The 19,197-nt window shown below is 32.9% G+C and overlaps 1 protein-coding gene across 1 annotated transcript in view; it reads left to right on the forward strand.

The window, feature by feature from the left end:
* LOC113394194 (uncharacterized protein) overlaps positions 1-18,930 on the forward strand; it is a 47,488-nt gene extending 28,558 nt beyond the window's left edge. The window contains exons 2-6 of the mRNA XM_026631415.2: positions 14,976-15,131; positions 15,790-15,942; positions 16,168-16,307; positions 17,276-17,492; positions 17,778-18,930. Of these exons, the coding sequence (XP_026487200.1) occupies positions 14,976-15,131; positions 15,790-15,942; positions 16,168-16,307; positions 17,276-17,492; positions 17,778-17,948 (837 nt within the window). The 3' untranslated portion in view covers positions 17,949-18,930. The remainder of the gene's footprint in view (positions 1-14,975; positions 15,132-15,789; positions 15,943-16,167; positions 16,308-17,275; positions 17,493-17,777) is intronic.
* Positions 18,931-19,197: the final 267 nt, after the last annotated feature.

Below are 19,197 nucleotides of genomic sequence, written 5' to 3' on the forward strand. Positions count from 1 at the left end.
CACATTAAATATATATTTTGTATAATTATAAAAATGCAGTTTATATAAAAAGTTTGAATATCAATTTCTCGTGTACAGTGTTAATTTTCTTTTTATAATGTAATAAATCCTTTTTGAACATACTTTTTGCTAGTAATTACTTAGCGTGAGTTTAATTTAATATAAATTAAAATATTTAATTAATTAATTTATTTTAGAACATTAGCGAAACTGACACGTATCGCAGTAACATTCTTAATTTAAATTATTTAACTTTCAATAATATAATAATTTTATAAATATTGAAATTAAGCTCGTAGATCTTTTAGTGAGTGTCGACCAGCGCGGAACAACTCTGCAAACTCTATCATGACCGCGCTTATTTTTGACAATTGCATTAAGGATTAAAAAAAACATTTCTTGTTTTCTCTAAAAATTTAAACAGAGAATAAACAGAATTATTTAATCTTGTTTAATAAGTGTAACTGCAAATCGAGCTCGTATAACTTAACCAAATGAATCTTTATGTCAGAAACGTTTAATCCAAACGTTACAAATATAAACGTTGCACTAAAAAAACTTGATTGATGTGATTTGAAAGACAATGATATTTAGACAACGACAATTTAAATAATTTTTACTAATTATTATATTTCTATCACACTCAAAAAATGTAAACGACTTTATCAAAATACAATACACAAGGCAGAACGCTATTGCTGTTAAGGTAGTCATAAAAATCGCATTCAGAAACAATAAGAAAAAAACAAGAAAAAAAAAATACGTTACATGCAATTTAACAATTAATGTATATTTAAAGTTCCCATTGTACACACGAAAAAGAAAACGTAGTTTGATTTTTAGTTAAGTTAAATTACTTTTTATGAATTCGAGAATTCTCAACTGTAATGTAATAATGCTTTTTTGCGGAATTTATATTTGAAATCACTATATATAAAGCCGGGATTATCGAGGAATAGGAAAACCAACGTCAGAAACGTAGCATATGGAATCGTTGCGTAGAACGAAGATTTACTTCAATAAACATTTTGCTAACCTGCATCGACACCCACGGAACCAATTGATCCAGAAACATATAGAACACGTAACCCCTGCTGGTTGTACCAATATTTATTATGAACGGGAAACCAATATTTGACCGAACGACAGCGAGCTTAGCACAACCCAGTTGCGATGAACGTAACGCCAATCAGTCGAGAATCAATTTATTTTGATAGAATCATGCGACAAAATAATAAAGAGCAGATTTGATTTGGATTTCTAAATAATAATAAATATTCACTTGGTTGAGCTATTAGCAAGCAAGATTAGATACCACCCACTAAATAGCTATTCTACCGCCAAACACCAATACTTGTTGTTTTTCGTTTTATAGGGTAAGTACGCCAGTATTAATACATGTACAAATATCTTAGCTGCCAAATTATTATCTTTTCTTACAACGTCAATATCTATGGGCGGCGGTAACCTCTTAACATCAGATAGCCCTTTTACCTACCTCTGTCAGCCTATCAACATCATCAAAAAATATTACTACTGACTAATCAACGTCGCCGATGTGATTTCGACGCATACGTCGATGACAATCTTAATCCAAAAATATATCCAGTATTCGTCGTATGATTAGAGTATAAAAGGGATTATAAGGCCGTAGATCCCGAGTCAGTCAACGGTAAAATTCAGTCGGGCTTTTAAAAATTTATTGGGTTTTCCGTCGAGAAATTTTTAGTATAAGCCGAGTCCGGAAATTGGAAGTGCTTCCACTCCCGTGCCTCAGAAAGCACGCGAAAAGCCATTGGTCTTACGTCTGAATTCTTCCTAGTCGAATCGTTGCCATCCAAGAAATAGGGAGTTCATTTAAGTACACGCACGCGCTCGTGAACTGTTATATGTCACGCGCAGTTCGACAGTCTGTCTTGAAAATTGGGCAAGACGACATCATAATCATAGATGTTATAAATAATGATATTAATCTACATATATAGAGTCAATCTAAAAATGAATACTATACTAATACTCGGTAATATTCAGCCGTAATATTAATGAAATCTAAACAAATATTCCATTCCATTTTCGAAATATCGATAAGACGAATAAATTGTTAAACAAATTTGAAATAAATTTAAATTTGAAATTCTTCTTCGATATGCAGTTTGCTCAGGTGTTGACATTGATAAATCGATAGGATGCGCATCACTGTAATATGCAAGCAAAATATCTGATTCCGTGCATACGTAGAGGAAAATATCATCAAGAATTCTGAGTTCGGAACGAATACGGCAAATAGAAACAGTAAATACGCCACGGCTCTCGGTTAATTGGAGGCCTTACAAATATGTACCGAAAAAGATTTTTCACTAAAAATAGTGGTGTTTTACTATACTTTAATCCTCTGATCGAATATTTTAATTATTGTTATCTTTGATTATTTATATTAAGTCTAAAAAGACTATCAAAGCTAAGAACGCGTCAATAAGTACACGCACACTTATAAAGTAGTATGACGTTTGGCGAGTGTCAAACGTAGTCATCACGCACACCAAGATAACAGTGCGACACTCCATCGGAATATGTATAAATAATCAAATAATAGTATGGAAAAATCCAGCAAAAAATAACGTTATATGTGACAAGACTGACTATCACGATTTTTAAAGAATTACATTTTGTCTTATTTATCCTTATTTAAAATTTAACGGTTTACAAAAAAGTATGTAATCAAAAATTAAAATCTTCTAATTCCAAAATTAAGTTTCTAAACGGTTGAATTTGAATTTAAATTCCATTCGAAAATCAAACTTCTCATCTGCATAATACGGACTGAACTGCGCATTTTACGAAATAAATTCACCTTCTAGTTTACTGATTACGTGTATTGATATTTCCCGGGAGGGAAAATTCATTTTTCAAAAGCACAAATTGAAAAGTAATCCTCTGCACTACTTAGCAAAAGACGCAGGCTAAATGACGCCGAGCCGCGACTGAATCAAACATATTTGTTTACTTCATACATAATACACGACATTTCTGTGAATTTTTTACGTCATTCAAGATATATTTCAATGAAATTGTACGTGTTAAAAATTCTAAGAGTAATTATATATTCTAATAGTAATGATCGTACATATATGTTTCTTTGCATTTTATCTTTGAGATTAAAAATCTTTGACACCGTTTGACCGACTACTTTAAAAATTGACGCATGAAATTATTTCTCGTAGAAGGTTTTATGCTTTTTACTTTGTTGTTAAGGCAAGCAAATAAGGCGGACTAAGATTTAGGAGTAGCGCCAAATCGGCTTACTCGAAATTCGAAGAGGAAGTCAACAATACAAAATTATCGTTATTTCGCGGTAGAATAATCGTGAGTATCCATCTAGATAGTCCTTCAAACAGTTTGTTTCAAGTAACTGAAATATATATTGTTAAATATTTATATTGTATTATGTTTTAACATAACTGTGGATGTAAAAAAATAACAAACGGGGTAAAAAAAAATAACTCAAATATCTAAACTTCGTATGGTACCTACAGAATCATATGGTACGGCAAAATAAATTAATTGTAATATAGTATAAATTTCGTGTAAAATTAATAAGTTTCGTGTGAAATTGATTTATAGCGTGTTAAGGAATAAATTTAAAACGAAATAAATGTCATTAAACTTTCAACGTTGATAATTTAGCTAAAAATCAATATTATAAGCATAAAAATTACACAGTAAAATAAATATTAAGTTTTCAATTACGTATTGGTGAAAAAAATATGTGTTTTAATATGAAAATGATTTGTATGTCCTTATCATATTTATTTTGAGTCTTAAAATAATGTAATAATAATTTTTAGTCTGCAACACCAGGAATTTTTTTATTTACCACTCTTGAGAACCATCTTGAAAAAAGGATGCTCTGTACTAATTTACCGGAACCCACAAGACTGCTTATTTTTATTCAACCAGCCATCAACTATTAGCGTTTAAAATTGAACTGATCCAATAGTCACTAAATTGACGCTCGCCTCGCTTTATTAGCGCTACACCAAACAATCCTTGCAAATAATCCTCTCTAAATACAGCGGTTTCTCGTTGTCTTCAAAATATTATTAGTGGAGCGCTTTAAGCTTTATACCTCGGAATCCATGGCCAGTCAATGAATCTTTATAAAAACTTTGGAAGTGTGTTTTTAATAGCATATAGAAAAATGTTAAAAAAAAAATTTGGCCGACCTCAATTTTTTTTTAATTATAAATAACTATAAATTTTCCATAGTTTTCCCTTAATTATATTAGTTTAAAGTTATATTTTAAGAAGGAAAACTTTCACCAACTTGATCTTGGGTCTCAAGGGATTGCTGGTATAAAGATGAGAGAGAGAGGAGAGGACTAGGGCAGCTGTTGGGTGTTAACATGAGCCCTAACCGAATAGTACACGTGGCAATTTGCTAGGCTCAATACGGAGCTTTTTGGGGGCTCCTATATAAAATAATTTCTGCAAGCAATCAAGCAAAATTCAATAATATAAACCATTAATGATGATATAAGTTAGTTAGTTAGTAAAATTTGTTGTTATAGCCTCGTATCAAAATGGGTGAACCATCGAATCGTGATAATATAAGTAATGATTGCATCTTATTTTATGACAAAATCGGATGTAGTTCTGAATGAACTCTGGACTAGGAGACATTGTCAAAGTCACTAGAGAAATATCAACGCTCAATGCTGCTTCTGCAGAAAGAGCGGATGTGGAGCGTGCATTCAGTATTCAGACAAAAATATATCAATAAACTATATACTAATTATTATTGAAAAAAGAACACCACATCGGCATGATGTACACCTAAAACAAAACTTCGAACGGCTAATGCAAATGATTTATTTTGAGTGGTAAAGTAGGTGCTTTTTATGTGAAAAAGAAGCGGATAAAATGAAAGAAAGAAGAAAGTCCAAATCATCAAGACAACAAATCAGCTACGTAACTTCCTCTGATTTCAAGAAAACTATTTTAATTCTGATAAGTGAAGAGAAAAGTGAATATGTATCGCAATATCCATAAAATAATTGGAGGCGTTTTAGATTTAGTAACTCAGGAAGCTAATTATCACACGGATTGTTTACGAACTACACTAAAACAGACAGGCAGAGGGAGAAAAACAATCATCCAGTCACAATACAAGTAGATGCAGCACCAGCTACAGAATTTTTACTAAAAATATTTTGTATATGGAATGCATAACTGGATGCGGAGCATCTTGTGGGTGCAAGAAACTGCACTGCTGCTTGCTTAGAATGCATTGGTGATAGCTGTACGACGACGACGACAATATTTTTTTTTTTTTTTTATTTCGTTATTTTTGCGAAAATCTTAGAAATTAACATTAAAGTTACTATGTAAACATAATTTATTAAATATAAAATTGAAATCTTTCCTATAAACATTTTATTCCGCCTTCCACCTCTTACTTTCTAGTAAATTGTTGTTAAAAATTGTTGTAATCGAGATCGGTCAATTTTTTTTTTTAACTTTTTAATTTAAGCTATTAATAATGCAAAAAAAACACTCGTTACACAGATTCATTGACTGGCCCTGGATTCCGAGATTTTATAATTTTTATGTCTTACGGCACTCCACTATATAAGTGATTAATATAAATTAATTCCAAAGAATAAAGCATAATCTTGAGAATATAAAATTTAATTAAAATGCTAAAATGTTTTGATAAAAATGCTAAAATGTTTTGATAAAAATGCTATGCTATTTGAGGAAAATATGCTTGAAGCTTAAGTTACTCCGACACGGATTGGTGTATTATAATATTAACACGAAATTAATTGACTTAACTATGTAAATATAGAAAAATATATCTTTAATATGTTTTTTTTATGAAAAACGAATCAAACATTAGTTATACTTTAGTCTCGAAATACCCAGAATAAATAAACTCATTGTGTATTTATCCACTTTGTAGCGCAAGTCAATACCAGGTTATCTTCAATCAGTAACCGCACATAGCTGGTACGGCGGAAAATCTATAGGTACATAAATATATTCACGTGCAGCTTGTACTTGTTACATTTACAAAACAAAGCTTTGCATTTTGGGTTATTTTAACACTCTAAAATAATTATACGGGCTTATTATATATATGTTTAACGTTTATTTTTTTAAATGTTTCGTCGTTATTTGAATATCTTTATGCTAATAGTCTAGAGGTCGAAAGCCGGTAAATCTGGATGTCCTTGATTCTAGGTAGGGATGTTGGAATTTTGGTCATACAGTACACAGTAACAGCCTGTATATTGCTTTTAGAAGAAGGTTTCTAGCATATTCCACCACGCTGCTCCAATGCGTGTTGGTGGATACACATGATTAATTAGGTATAAACCCAAATTAAGCATATGAAAATTTAGTGGCGCTTGCCTGGGCTTGAACCCGCACCCATCGGTTAAGATGCTCGCGTTCTACCCACTAGGCCATCTCAGCTCACTAAGTCATCTCGGCTCATAAAATTTTGGTCAGCCAGGTCAGTATAGAATTTGGCAGTAATTGTCTTGGAAAGCACGTACAGACGTCTGTCCTGAGTCTAGTCATTCCACTGTCGTCAGGTATGCCGTCCGACTGGATAAAAAAAGTGAGAGAATAGACAGTGCACTTGTCATTGCGAATAGTCTTGTGCATTATACTTACTTGTCTTCTATGAGAATGGCCGCAAGGGTCGGTATGAGTTTGGGCAGCGTCAGCGTCATCACCGTTATATTTTGATTTGAAAACTGTCTATTACTTATACGAATACATTTAATATTCATCATTCCGTCTCAAATCCAAAAACTACAATTTGTGAGGCACAATACAAAAATTAAAGTAGTAAAGAAAGCACGTCATTTCTGTTTGCACGTTGAATCGGGATGCCCTAACATCGGGATATAAATGTGTGGAAGCGATGGGCACCTGTGTTTGTGTAAATACTATACAATAAATAATACACAAGTGTGTATATTATGGTTCTCTAATCTCGCGCATTTGACTCAATTGGCATCATCACGGTTTTTATTTTGACTTCAATAATACATTTAGAATTAAAAAGCGCGATTTTTCACTTATCGTTCATTTATAAGCGCTCTTTGATATTAGACCATTTTAATTTACGAATATTTGTTGTGTAATTCGAAGTCGTTAATCAACATAGCAGCGCTGAATTGCTTTGAAAGCGATTAAATCTTTTTGAAATATTGAAAAAACAAGAATTTTCTAGTGTGGCCTTTTCACTTTGATTGTCGCTAATGTCTTTAGCTCAAAACGAGTTCACAAAATTCTGTTCGAAAAAGCAACAACATCGAATCATACAACGTCATTTATGAAGCTATTATTTTTTCTAAAAAAAGTAAAATTTTAACGAACGTGTTTATAAAGATATTTTTTTTTAATAAATAGCAATTTAGAAAATGAACATAACAAATATTTAAATTAAAGCATTAAAATATTACAATGAAACCTTTTTTAATTGAATAAATATTATCGTCTTAGAGATATCAAAGTATGTTTTTTTATCACTTTTGTTTTTATTTCACGATCTAAAATGAAAATGACATTAGTAAGAATAATAAGCGTGACTGAACAAAACAGCAACTTTTAATACGAAGACTAGAGTACAACGCACGAGAACGAATATAGGTCATTACCGAGGAAATTAGACCACACAATTACAAACCTCTTAATTCGAAATAACATAATTTCATCGCATGTCTAAAACACATTTTTCAAATAAGACAGTAAATAATATGGACAACGGACTCGTAATTGACTCGACTGTGTAATTTAGGTTTGTATAATGTAAATAATTATGTAAGTAGAACAGGAACTATAAAAACAACATATAAAATAATCCAAATTAATAAATATATTTTTAAATATTAGGATGTCCGCTCAGATTCGAAGCAAAGGTACATCTTAGTTCAGCTTCAATTAAAAGTAAATTCATATAAAAATCAAAATAAATACTCTTTCATACAACAAAGCAATAAGATTAACGTATTACATTTGATTATTTAACACTAATAAGTAAATTTTTAATAAATTATTTTACTTAGACATAATATGCTCAGTACCTATTGATTGAATTCATAGGATACAGAATGGTTATTTAATTAACACCACACTTGGTGGTGACTAATGTATCCTATTCCAGCCTATGTATCCAAAATTAACCTTACTTGGAACTTAACCTTACTAGTAGTGTGGCGGTAGAATATCTGCTTAGTGAGTACCCCAAGGCCAAAAGCAAAGTAAGCTTACATTAATTACATTACATTAACAGCCTGTAAATTTCCCACTCCTGGGCTAAGGCCTCTCCTTTTGAGGAGATAGTTTGGAGCATATTCCACCATGCTGCTCCATTGCGGGTTGGTGGAATACACATGTGGCAGAATTTCATTGAAATTAGACACATGCAGGTTTCCTCACGATGTTTTCCTTCACCGCCGAGCACGAGATGAATTATAAATACAAATTAAGCACATGAAAATTCAGTGGTGTTTGCCTGGGTTTGAACCCGAAATCATCGGTTAAGATGCACGCGTTCTAATCATGTGCCATCTCGGCTCTTGTAAGCTTACATAAAGTCACGTAAATATATATTTTTAAGAACTATCATTTTGTTCCTACAATCCATCAATTAATGTTAAGTCAAATAACCTTAAAGGGTTTTATAATGCACTAAGGTAAAAACAATTAATTATGGTTTTCAGAACCTACGACTGCAGTCTTTATTTATTTTTTAATATCGAATTATAGAATCACATTTAAAAATGGAACTGAGAGACTGGCTAAGATCAACAGCATAGTTTTGCAGTGTCCTTGTAGATCAATTTTATTTTATTTTCATTAGGACAACCAACAATAGATACAATATCACATCCAAAATAAAAAATAAAAAATTACATTTCAAAATTATCAAGTTCTACTACTTACAGGTAGTCTCACCACGCATTATCATATTACACAATGTAATTATTGAAAATATGAATAATAATTAAAAATAAGAAATGCAATACATTTTTTAAACTATTATATAATAAATAATAATTAATAAGTTAAACCATATGATTAGAATTGAGCACAAATAAAATTCTTTATTTTTCGATTGAATTGAGGTCGACTATCGACGTAAATTTTATTATGATTTTTTTATTTAACTATTTTTTCTCATTCGCATTTAAAATATTGTAAGATATATGAATGCCTGTTTTTACAAGAATGTTAAGCGTGGCGTTTATTACATAACGAACGATTTGAAAGAATATACGATAATTTTAGCATAATTTCATAACACTAGAAAACTAATTTGTCTTATTTTCACCACTTCAGAAATTGTTGAATAATCACGACACATGCAGTGTGAACACATACTAATAACATGTATTTAAAAAAAGGTGGAATTTAAAGGAGCTACTTGGTTCGTGCGGTGGCGTGAGGCGCGCCCAACGCGTCATTTTCATGGATTTTTAGAGCTATAAATCGGGCTATGATAATCACGAAGGAGCTGAAATTAACGCAACGTCACAGAGTTAATAGTACGAACACGACATCCTTTACTAATAATCTTTATGTATTTATAACCATAGTTTCGTTGGCTACCGATCCTGTAACTTTAAAGCAACTTTCGATTTTGATTTAGTTCGTTTCGACGGTGATTCGATCCGACGGTTAAGCTATTAACAAATTATATATTTACGGACTTGAGTTATTCTAGTCTACATTATATACCTGCAGGTCTCTGCCAAACCACAGGTTGGACCAAGAAACGACTTGGTAGCAATGAATCCGGAATTCGAAGTGTACCGAAAACAACACAAGATTTGTAGTTTGTAGGTGACGTTGTGATCGAGTTTTTAAGAATAAATAACATTCTTAAAACTATAGGCACAAGGCACATATTAATACGTAAGATATGCGACCATGACGGGGCGAGGAAAGATGCACTCCTCTTGAAGTGCTCATGAGTTTCAATGCAATGGGCGAGAACGGTAAAACAACCAATCACCGCGATAAACGGATTTGACTGTTTTTGACGATTCAATCGCGACTATGTATGTTGACTTATTTTGTTACCTAAGTACGGTCTAGCAAACTAATCGGTATTCCTAATTAGCCTAACTTAATCTTATTATAATTATGCATTGGGTACATTAGCGATAGTTTTTCTATCCACACGTAATTCATGTATATATGTATTTATGTAGATATATATGTATGTGTGTATATATGTATATATATATGTATGTATGTACAGGTATTTGCATGTATGTTTATTTTATGTTTTCTCTATATGTAATTTTATTAGATTATTAAATCAAGTATCAATTGTATATGTATGCATCATAATATAATATGCACTACCCTCTTTACAGAATATGTTGTCCTCATCTGTTGGGTTGCCTGTAAGAGATCGCTTTTAGTGATAAGGCCGCCCTTGCCTTCAACTCTCTGTAATTAACCATTTTTATGTACTGTTATTTTATATGATACTGAGTGCAATAAAGTTTTTATTATTATTATTATTATTATTATTCATATATTAAACATTTTCATAACTGTAACACTATAAGGTTTACGACTGTGTCCTTAATCTAACGAGTAGCTTGTACGGCTGCAGGTCATTTGTCAAGGTACAGGTAATTTCCCAGGTTCGAATCCAGGCCAAATCGTATCATCGGACTATAGTAAGCACCTGAGCTATCTTCGTTGAGATTAAACGTCGTGGTTGAAGATTGTCTCCATACAGAAGAACTGCATTTCCGAACTTCTTGGCAACTACACTATTTTCCATAGTCTTCTTTAATTGTATACAACTTTAGCACTATTTTTATACGCATATCGATCGTTTCCTCACTCAGTTAGCCCCTTAGAAGCAATAAATTATTTATGTAATTATCCTACGTTTACATACAAATTAGAATAGTAAATTTACCGTAATTGCTTTTGACAACTGCTATTAATCTAGTACGTATTCTTTAAAAAATGTGAACTTATTTTACTGTACTTATATTTATAAGATCTTTATTACACTTGAGACCCTAGACTTACCTTTTTTTCATTATTTGCTTTGTAATTTCTGAATATCTTCGATTAGAAAACAATCTGTAAACGTCCCACTGTTGGTGTTGGGTTGGGAGCCTCTCCTTTTGTCCATCTCCTGGTAGTATTGGAGCTAGTCCGATAGGGTAGATACAATTATGTAGCAGATTTACATCCGGTAGATGCAGGTTTCCTCACGACATTTTCCTTTATTTCTGAGCGCGCGCTGCTTTATAAACACTATAAGGTTTGGCGTACAGGTAATATTAAAAATTAAAGTTATGCAACTATTCACGGACAATATTGAATATTATAATATATAAACAGTGTTTGAGTATATGCGTCATCTGGCACATGATGGCACACCGTTGAAGTCGCCTGTTGCATCTGCTCTGTTTTATGAGCTGGCAACCGTAGGATTTCAGTTCTGATATCAGTGGCATGCATCTAATAGGCTGTTGATCATATATGCTCGGCATAACTTGTTACATTAACTGTAAATTCAATTTGTTAAAAAACTATTTGAATTGGTTTTCAGTCTTCTATTTCCAAAAATATTTATCATACTTCTGATATCGAATACCAATAATTAAATAAATATGGACCACATCACTAGCTTCACCATATTTTATGAGAATTTGTCCAGACATTTTCCTCAATCCTACTTTTTATTATAAATTCTAAGGTGCAATTGATGACTAGTTTTTTCTTTGTTTTAAGTAATAATCAACCAATCGACCGAGGACATTTATTGCATAAAGATAATTTATAAGCCGGAGAGAGCAATTTTCTCTTTGAAAATTTGGATGGAAACACAGCCGATACCAAAACTAGTCAGATATCCAACGTTTAGGGTTTGAAAATTCCAGGCAGATAATATTGCTTAGGTTTTTCGGCTAGAAAATTGTTATCAGAGCTGGAATTAAGAGGTTGGTAGCTTTACAACGGGTTGGAAAGCTACCAACCTCTTTAGACGGTTATGTCTATAGTCAATGGGATTATTGAACAATAAGAGTATTATATTGATCTGCAAGCATATTAAAATGACATAACAATTGTAAATAACATGATATGATAAAATATAATACACATAGATTTATACATATATAAATAATAGATATACATAAATAGTAGAACATTTGCCAAGATAATTTTGAAATGTATTTTTTTATTTTTATATGATATTGTATCTACTGTTGGTTGTTCTACTGAAAATAAAATAAAATATAACTACTGACTGTCTTATCGGTGTTCCCCGATATAATCACATTCTGAATTTGTGGTAATTTTAAATAATCTTGTTGTTATTACGACGACTAAAAAGTGCTGGCAGGAGCCTACTTAAGCAAGGTTTATTGGAATTTGATTGTAATATGACATTTTTGGTGTTACGATTGTCAAATATTTTGGTACCTAAGGTAAACTATTTAATGTACAGTGCAATTGAAATTCTAAGCTAAGATAATCTAATCAAGTTATCTATATTAGACCTGACCTGATTGCTACAATATTATAAATAATATTGTAAAATATCAATCATAATTACAAACAGTTCCTTATTAATTAAATTAACTATATAACAAAGTTAGCAATCGAATGGAAGCCTTTGTAAATATTAATTATTTTCGGTCACTTACTCGCACTCGCAAACTAACCACAGATAATTAATTAATTACAATTTAATAATGTAATAGGCACTAGTTAGTTGCTTGCATTATAACATTTCAATAAAGTTATTAATATTTAATGAGATAAATATATATTACACTGCGGAATGGGTCTTTAAATAAATTCTAGTTTTACCATCCATCTATCAAGAAACTCGAAAGTGATTTTCGAACTCCAGCTTGAAATGTCAGATTGTGTTATATGAAATCGACTTAAATACAATTTATTGGATACACGTATTACAATGCCGTATCAATGTAAGTTGGTTGTCATATTTGACAGATGAAATAAGAAGTGATTTCTTACAGAATCGCGCTGCTGATCAATTTCGGTTGCCAGTCTCAAGGCAGACATACCAATTACGCAAGTCACATTATAGTGCACAAGTGTGTGTGTGCACAGATGCACCATTGGCGTAATATCATAATCCGATGGAACGGCAAATCCGACACGAATGGAAAGAGTATGGGGACAGCACCGATGGCTTTATATGCTTTCCGCAAAAACGCGTGTGTTCATACTTCCAATTTCCAGACTCCAGGCTGCTATTTAGAATTTTTCGACAGAAGACCCCAATTTTTGGTTTAACCAAGACCTTAGGATATGTGTCGTAAGTAACAATCAGAACAATCGTAAAACGTAATTTAATCGTAAAATCGTAGACATCCAAGATATACACAAACCTGCGATAGACGTGATGGCCTAAGCTTGTAAATACCACCCACTGATCAGATATTCTACCGCCACACAGCAGTGTTCTAGTTTAAGTAAGCGAGTGTAAGGAACATTGTATCTTAGTTCCCAAGGTCGGTGACGCTTTGGCGATGTAAGGAATGGTTAATATTTCTTACAGCGCCAATGTCTACGTGCAGTGGTGACCACTTAACATCGGGTAGTCCATTTGCAAGCCCGCCTACCGATATCTTAAAAAAATTAACTGTCACAGTGTTCAGTGTTATAATCCACTGCAGAACAAAAGGTACTTAAAAAAAAAGGTTTCTTAAAAAGATTTTATATAGTATCGGATTTTGAGTTCATTATTTCTCTGTAGCATAATATCTTATTAGTAGATGATTGATTGCTATGCAGTACAAACCACTGATCATTTTATGGCGTGAATTCAAAGTGTTTTTTCTACATCAAAGAAAAGCCATTTGGTATACAAATTGAAACCTAGATATATACAAAGGGTTTTAGAGAAACAGATACAAATTATCATAAAAACTAAATAAATCACCATAGATTCGGAAAGACTTCCAAATAATGACAATGGTCGTTTTCGTTAGCAAGACGATATTGTTTATACGAGTTCCGAAATAAATATACTTGGGGCATATGCAACTCGAGACTTGTTTTCGTATTTACCAATAAATACCATAGCATGACCTGGAACTGCAGGTTTCGCGTGGTAGTCACAATGAAATATCTCATTGAAGTTGTGAATAAAACCTAAAATAATGGTAAGTGATGATAACGATGTTGATGAAGACAGTGGATAAATGTGGGAACGAGATAACACATACAAAAATCAGCGGTGCCAAGATTAGATCCCACAATATTCAGTGAAGACTCAGGTATTCCAACCACCAGGTCATCTCCGCTCTTCTTAAGCAGATGTTAAAACCATAAATTTCTACTTAGCTGCAAATACGACGTTGAAGTATCGACCTTCGTATTATAATACGACTATATAATAAAATAAGAAATATCGTCATGAGCCAATAGGCGAGTAATGTTTCAAATCCACTGGTTATTGGCCAATATTTTCTCGTTGGCTGTTTATCGAAATCGTGACTTGTTTTTACAACGACGAGCGATAATGTCGTACTGTGACAATAATTTATTTATTCGATAATGATATCAAATCTCTTTCGTGCAAGTTCACGGAAAAGAAGGAAGAATTTTAGTTACGATCTTGAGTCTCTTCGTACTTGTGTCCTCTATTTAGGCTTATGATGTTATGCATGTAATATAGGGAGTTTGATGAAAAATTCAATTATATACAATGAGTCACCACACAAGCTTAATTTTTAATATCTCTTTCAGCTCTGACAGTGCCCATGCCTTTATGCAGACATGGCATTTGTTGATCTGCCTGCCTGCGCTAAATAAGACTCTTCCTTCTAAGAATAGTGACTTCTACCTTCTAATTATTAGTTATTGATTTTTGAATGAATTACTAGTATATTGCACATAACAAAACTCTGTTTGAAGCTTAATTTCCATTGTTTATATTTCAGTGCGCAGCTGGGCGGGCCGCCTGGCAGGAGGCGGCGGCGCTGTCGGTGGGCGGTGGCGGAGCCGGCGCGGGCGGCGCGGCCCGCCGCTGCTCCGTGCTCGGCGACCACCCGGGCGCGAGACGAGACCAGCGCGGCAAGTGGCATCGTACCAATCGAGTAAGATCTTGTTTAATATTATTTATTTATGTTAAAAACAGTAAAAAACATCTGTGTTTGTAAACAAGAACCAGAAATTCACAGTTTAATAAAAGTATAACATTAAAAATTTAAGCAGAACTACATATTATTTTTACCTGGATTTTGTGAAAATTTTAAAGTAATAATTAAATTTCTATACATTTTGTTGATACTTAGTCCAAGGTTAAGTTATAAACTGGAAAGCGTCAAAAATTTAACATAAAAGAACATACTAAAAAAAAGGAACGTCATCATCAAGACTATATTAATTAGAACTAAGTTGTAATAATATAGTAACTTGATTTATCAATATGGGAGTAATAATATTATCTCAATCGAAATGCAAACAAGTCGATAGATTAGGTACTTATTTTTGTATAAAGTATATTGCATCAAAATATTTAGGAACAATTTCGAATAGATTAATTGGTTAAAATTAAATAGTAATTATCGAGGCCATTTTCCATTTTTTAATTCACTACGCATTCTATCGTCATCGAATATCTATCCTTCCCGTACATTTTGTTCTCTTCTCTGATCTGTATATTGTCTCTACTGTTATTTAAACCAACAGTGATGTTCATAATTTTGTTTCAATTATTACCAGTAAATAACATTAATAAACTATTTATAACAGGTCCGCGATGCATCGTACGGTTCATCGTCAGACTCCGACGGGGAGGCGGAAGGTGCGAGCGGGGAGCCCTGGGGAGTCGCAAGACTCCTGTATGCAGGTCTCGCAATACTCGCTCTTGGCCTTGTTGTGTATTTCGTCGGCACCGGAGACAAGGTTAGTATAATATAAAACAAACAAAAATGTCATATGACCATTTCATTTATATTTGGTATAAATCCTGAGACAGAGTTTTATTTGTGTTGAAAATATCAAGATTGTTTTGATAAATTATTAGTATTTGTCTAATTATTACTGGTCCAAAATTTAGACAAGAGAATCTTCTTGTTTAAAAGAAACATTTTTGATAGAGATAATTAATTTAACCTTGTTTCGTTCCAGGGTTTCAAAACGCCAGCACTGCGACTCGTGGGCCCATCACTTATCGTGGCGGGGCTCGCGTGTTGCTTGCTACGTATTATGTTCTGTATATTTGCCAAGCCTTGCTGCAGACGGAGGACCAACCACAAGGAGAGCAGAAGGTAAAACTATTATTAAATTTTTTTACACTCGTACTTACATTATTAACTTCGTTGTTGGTCTAGTACACTGATTCCCATCGGGGGAACTTTAACTTAATATTTGTATTTCTTCTGTGTTCTTTTAAACTATTCTATTATAGTTTTGGTTGTATGATTACGCTTTATGAATTTTAATAGATAAATATATCGAATAGAATGCCTTTTATTTCTCGCATAATTAAAATTAATTATGATTTACATTAAAATTATAATAGTAAATGATAATATGCATAAAAAATCTAGTTATGGGTATAAAATGTTAATTGGATTGATTAATTAATCAATCCAATTTAAATATATATAATTATATTATATAAGATTTACAGATGTGAGTTTAAAAGGTTCCAATAATTTATCACGCAGGCATGCAAGAACCCCTCTTATGTGAGGGTGAAGGCCTCCTAATAAATATTTATATAAGAATATATATATATAGAAGACTTTCAATTAATAATAATAGAAGAATATTTTAACATTTAAATTCATGTTCTTGTTTGAAAATGGTGATAGTCCAAAAAAGATTATAAATCTGTCGTGAAAATATCAACGTCTAGGCGAATTTATTGAAAATGAGAATAATCATTTCAAGATCTGTAGGCGCATAACACACTTATGCAGAATGATCATCTAAGTCAAAATATTATAGGTCAAAAGACGTCATCACTCGTGACAAAACACGAAATCATAGTTATTTTATAAATGTATACTAACCGGAATCGACTGAACATTAATTAATTGAAGCATTAATTAAATCTTATGGAAGCGAAAAAACATTTAATATAATGAAAAGGTTTATAATTTTCATCAGAGTGCAATACCTCAAAATGTTCAGCTACAATCATGTGCTAATTATAAAGTCGGTGGTGTAGTGGTGGTGGTACTTTTCTCTTTAATTAAATATATAAAACCTTTATGACAATATGTTATAGACTGTCCGGTTGCGTGGAAGGCGAAGAGATGCCACTGGCGAGGTGCGCAAGCGCGCGAGCTGGACCAGCACAATGCTCACCCGCGAGACGCCTCGACGCGTCCTCTTGCGACGTGTCCAGCCTCTCCAGCGGCGAGGAGGACGAGCGACTGCGCCGATACCGCACCGCCAACGCGACCACGACGCATCTACAACCGCAAACGGTGCTTGTGCAGCCGGTAAGCTGATTTTCAATTGAATTACCGTGGCCCAAGTTCACTTTATATATCGCCCCCACTGGCAAGAATAGTGAATTTGCAGATTATTTAAATATAATCTAAGTGCTATATTTCTCTCTCCGGTCCTGAGGTATCGTCGCGCCATCAGACCGTGCGAATAAGCGATTGATAATTTAATGACGATTCAAAGTGCTTGTAAAAGCCTACTTGAACAAATTATATTTTCATTTTATATTATTTTTTATGTATTAATCAAGGGGGTATTGTTATTATCTATGATTACAGGCGGGATCACAGCCGAAGCCGTCACCGTCGCTGCAGTCGACGGCGGCGGGTCCGTCCGCGGGAGGGTCAGGTCCAGCGGGAGGGAGCAAGCTTCCGCCCCCGCGGAACGTGTCCTTCGCAGGCGCGCCCGACGGCGAACTCGTCCTCAGCCCCGCGCAGTTACGCTCCTAACCAAGCAATAAACACTCGCAATACTTTTTATACGAACTATCACTAACTCGACCCTTAGCGCTGACGTCTCGTGGCGTAAAGTGACACAGAGTTCGATTTGCACGTTTGATATTCTTATTTATAAGTTTCGGTTATTACGACTGCGTTTTGCAACGAGTGTTTGATTTTTAGTTGGTAGTGCAACGGATAATATAATTCATAATAATTATTAATAGAAAATCGTGTTGTATTTTAAGCGTTGTTTGTAAATCCGTAGAGTTTTAATACTGAATGTGCTAGTTCCATCCATCGCAACGCAAACGTCGGTTAGACGGTACGAGGTGCGGTTTTATTTGGTTTAATATTAAATATATTCAAAATTAATAAAACATTGGGAATATTATGTTACAAAGATAATTTCGAACCGAAAATTCAATTATAAAACAAATTGAACTAAAATAAATAGTTTCTTTAAAAACCGCACCTTTTCGTAATTCGATATTAAATAGTAAATATATAATATAAACATAATTGTGTTAAAACTGCCTATTACTAGCGCGAATTTATATTTAAATATAAAAAAAAAATACATAACTAGTTATATAACTGACAATAATGATTGTTAACTGATGTATAAAGTGTTATGACGTATGTGCGTTGATTTTATTTAATTATGTCAAACAAACGACTGTAGTTCATTCGCCGAGTGTTTTGTATATAATATTAAATATATTTAATATACATATATTTATTTTATAGATAAATTAGAATTTTTATATTATTATGTCCTTAAGGCAGAAAATTAAAATCCCTAAGTATATTTCTACTTTACACGTACCTTACTTATTCAATTATGATTGATGATGAACTATTTTACGATACAAATAAGCGAATTAAAAACAAAGATATTATAATTTGACACTATCATTTTTTCTTTATAAATTAATGTCCTAGGCCTGCGCTAAAGATCCTATAATTTACGTGGAATGATTAGAAGAGTAGACTCTACGTGACTTCTACGTGATGCAATATGCAGTTGGTACGCGTCAAGAAGAAAATCTGCCTTGTCAACTTTCCCGCCAAAGACTTATCATATATCTAGTCCAACTTCCCATCGAGGTCATAAATTAATTGTACACTTGAAGAAACAAGTGGTTAAAGTAATATGACCCGTGACCATAGCATGGGCGGTTGTCTCAACTGAGTAAGCTTAAGCTTTGGCATCAAATTTTAGGACCGTATATTTTTAATTTGCGTTTATAAGGTAGCA

Source organism: Vanessa tameamea, chromosome 9 (genome assembly GCF_037043105.1).
Source record: "Vanessa tameamea isolate UH-Manoa-2023 chromosome 9, ilVanTame1 primary haplotype, whole genome shotgun sequence".
Classification (NCBI taxonomy): Eukaryota; Metazoa; Arthropoda; class Insecta; order Lepidoptera; family Nymphalidae; genus Vanessa; species Vanessa tameamea.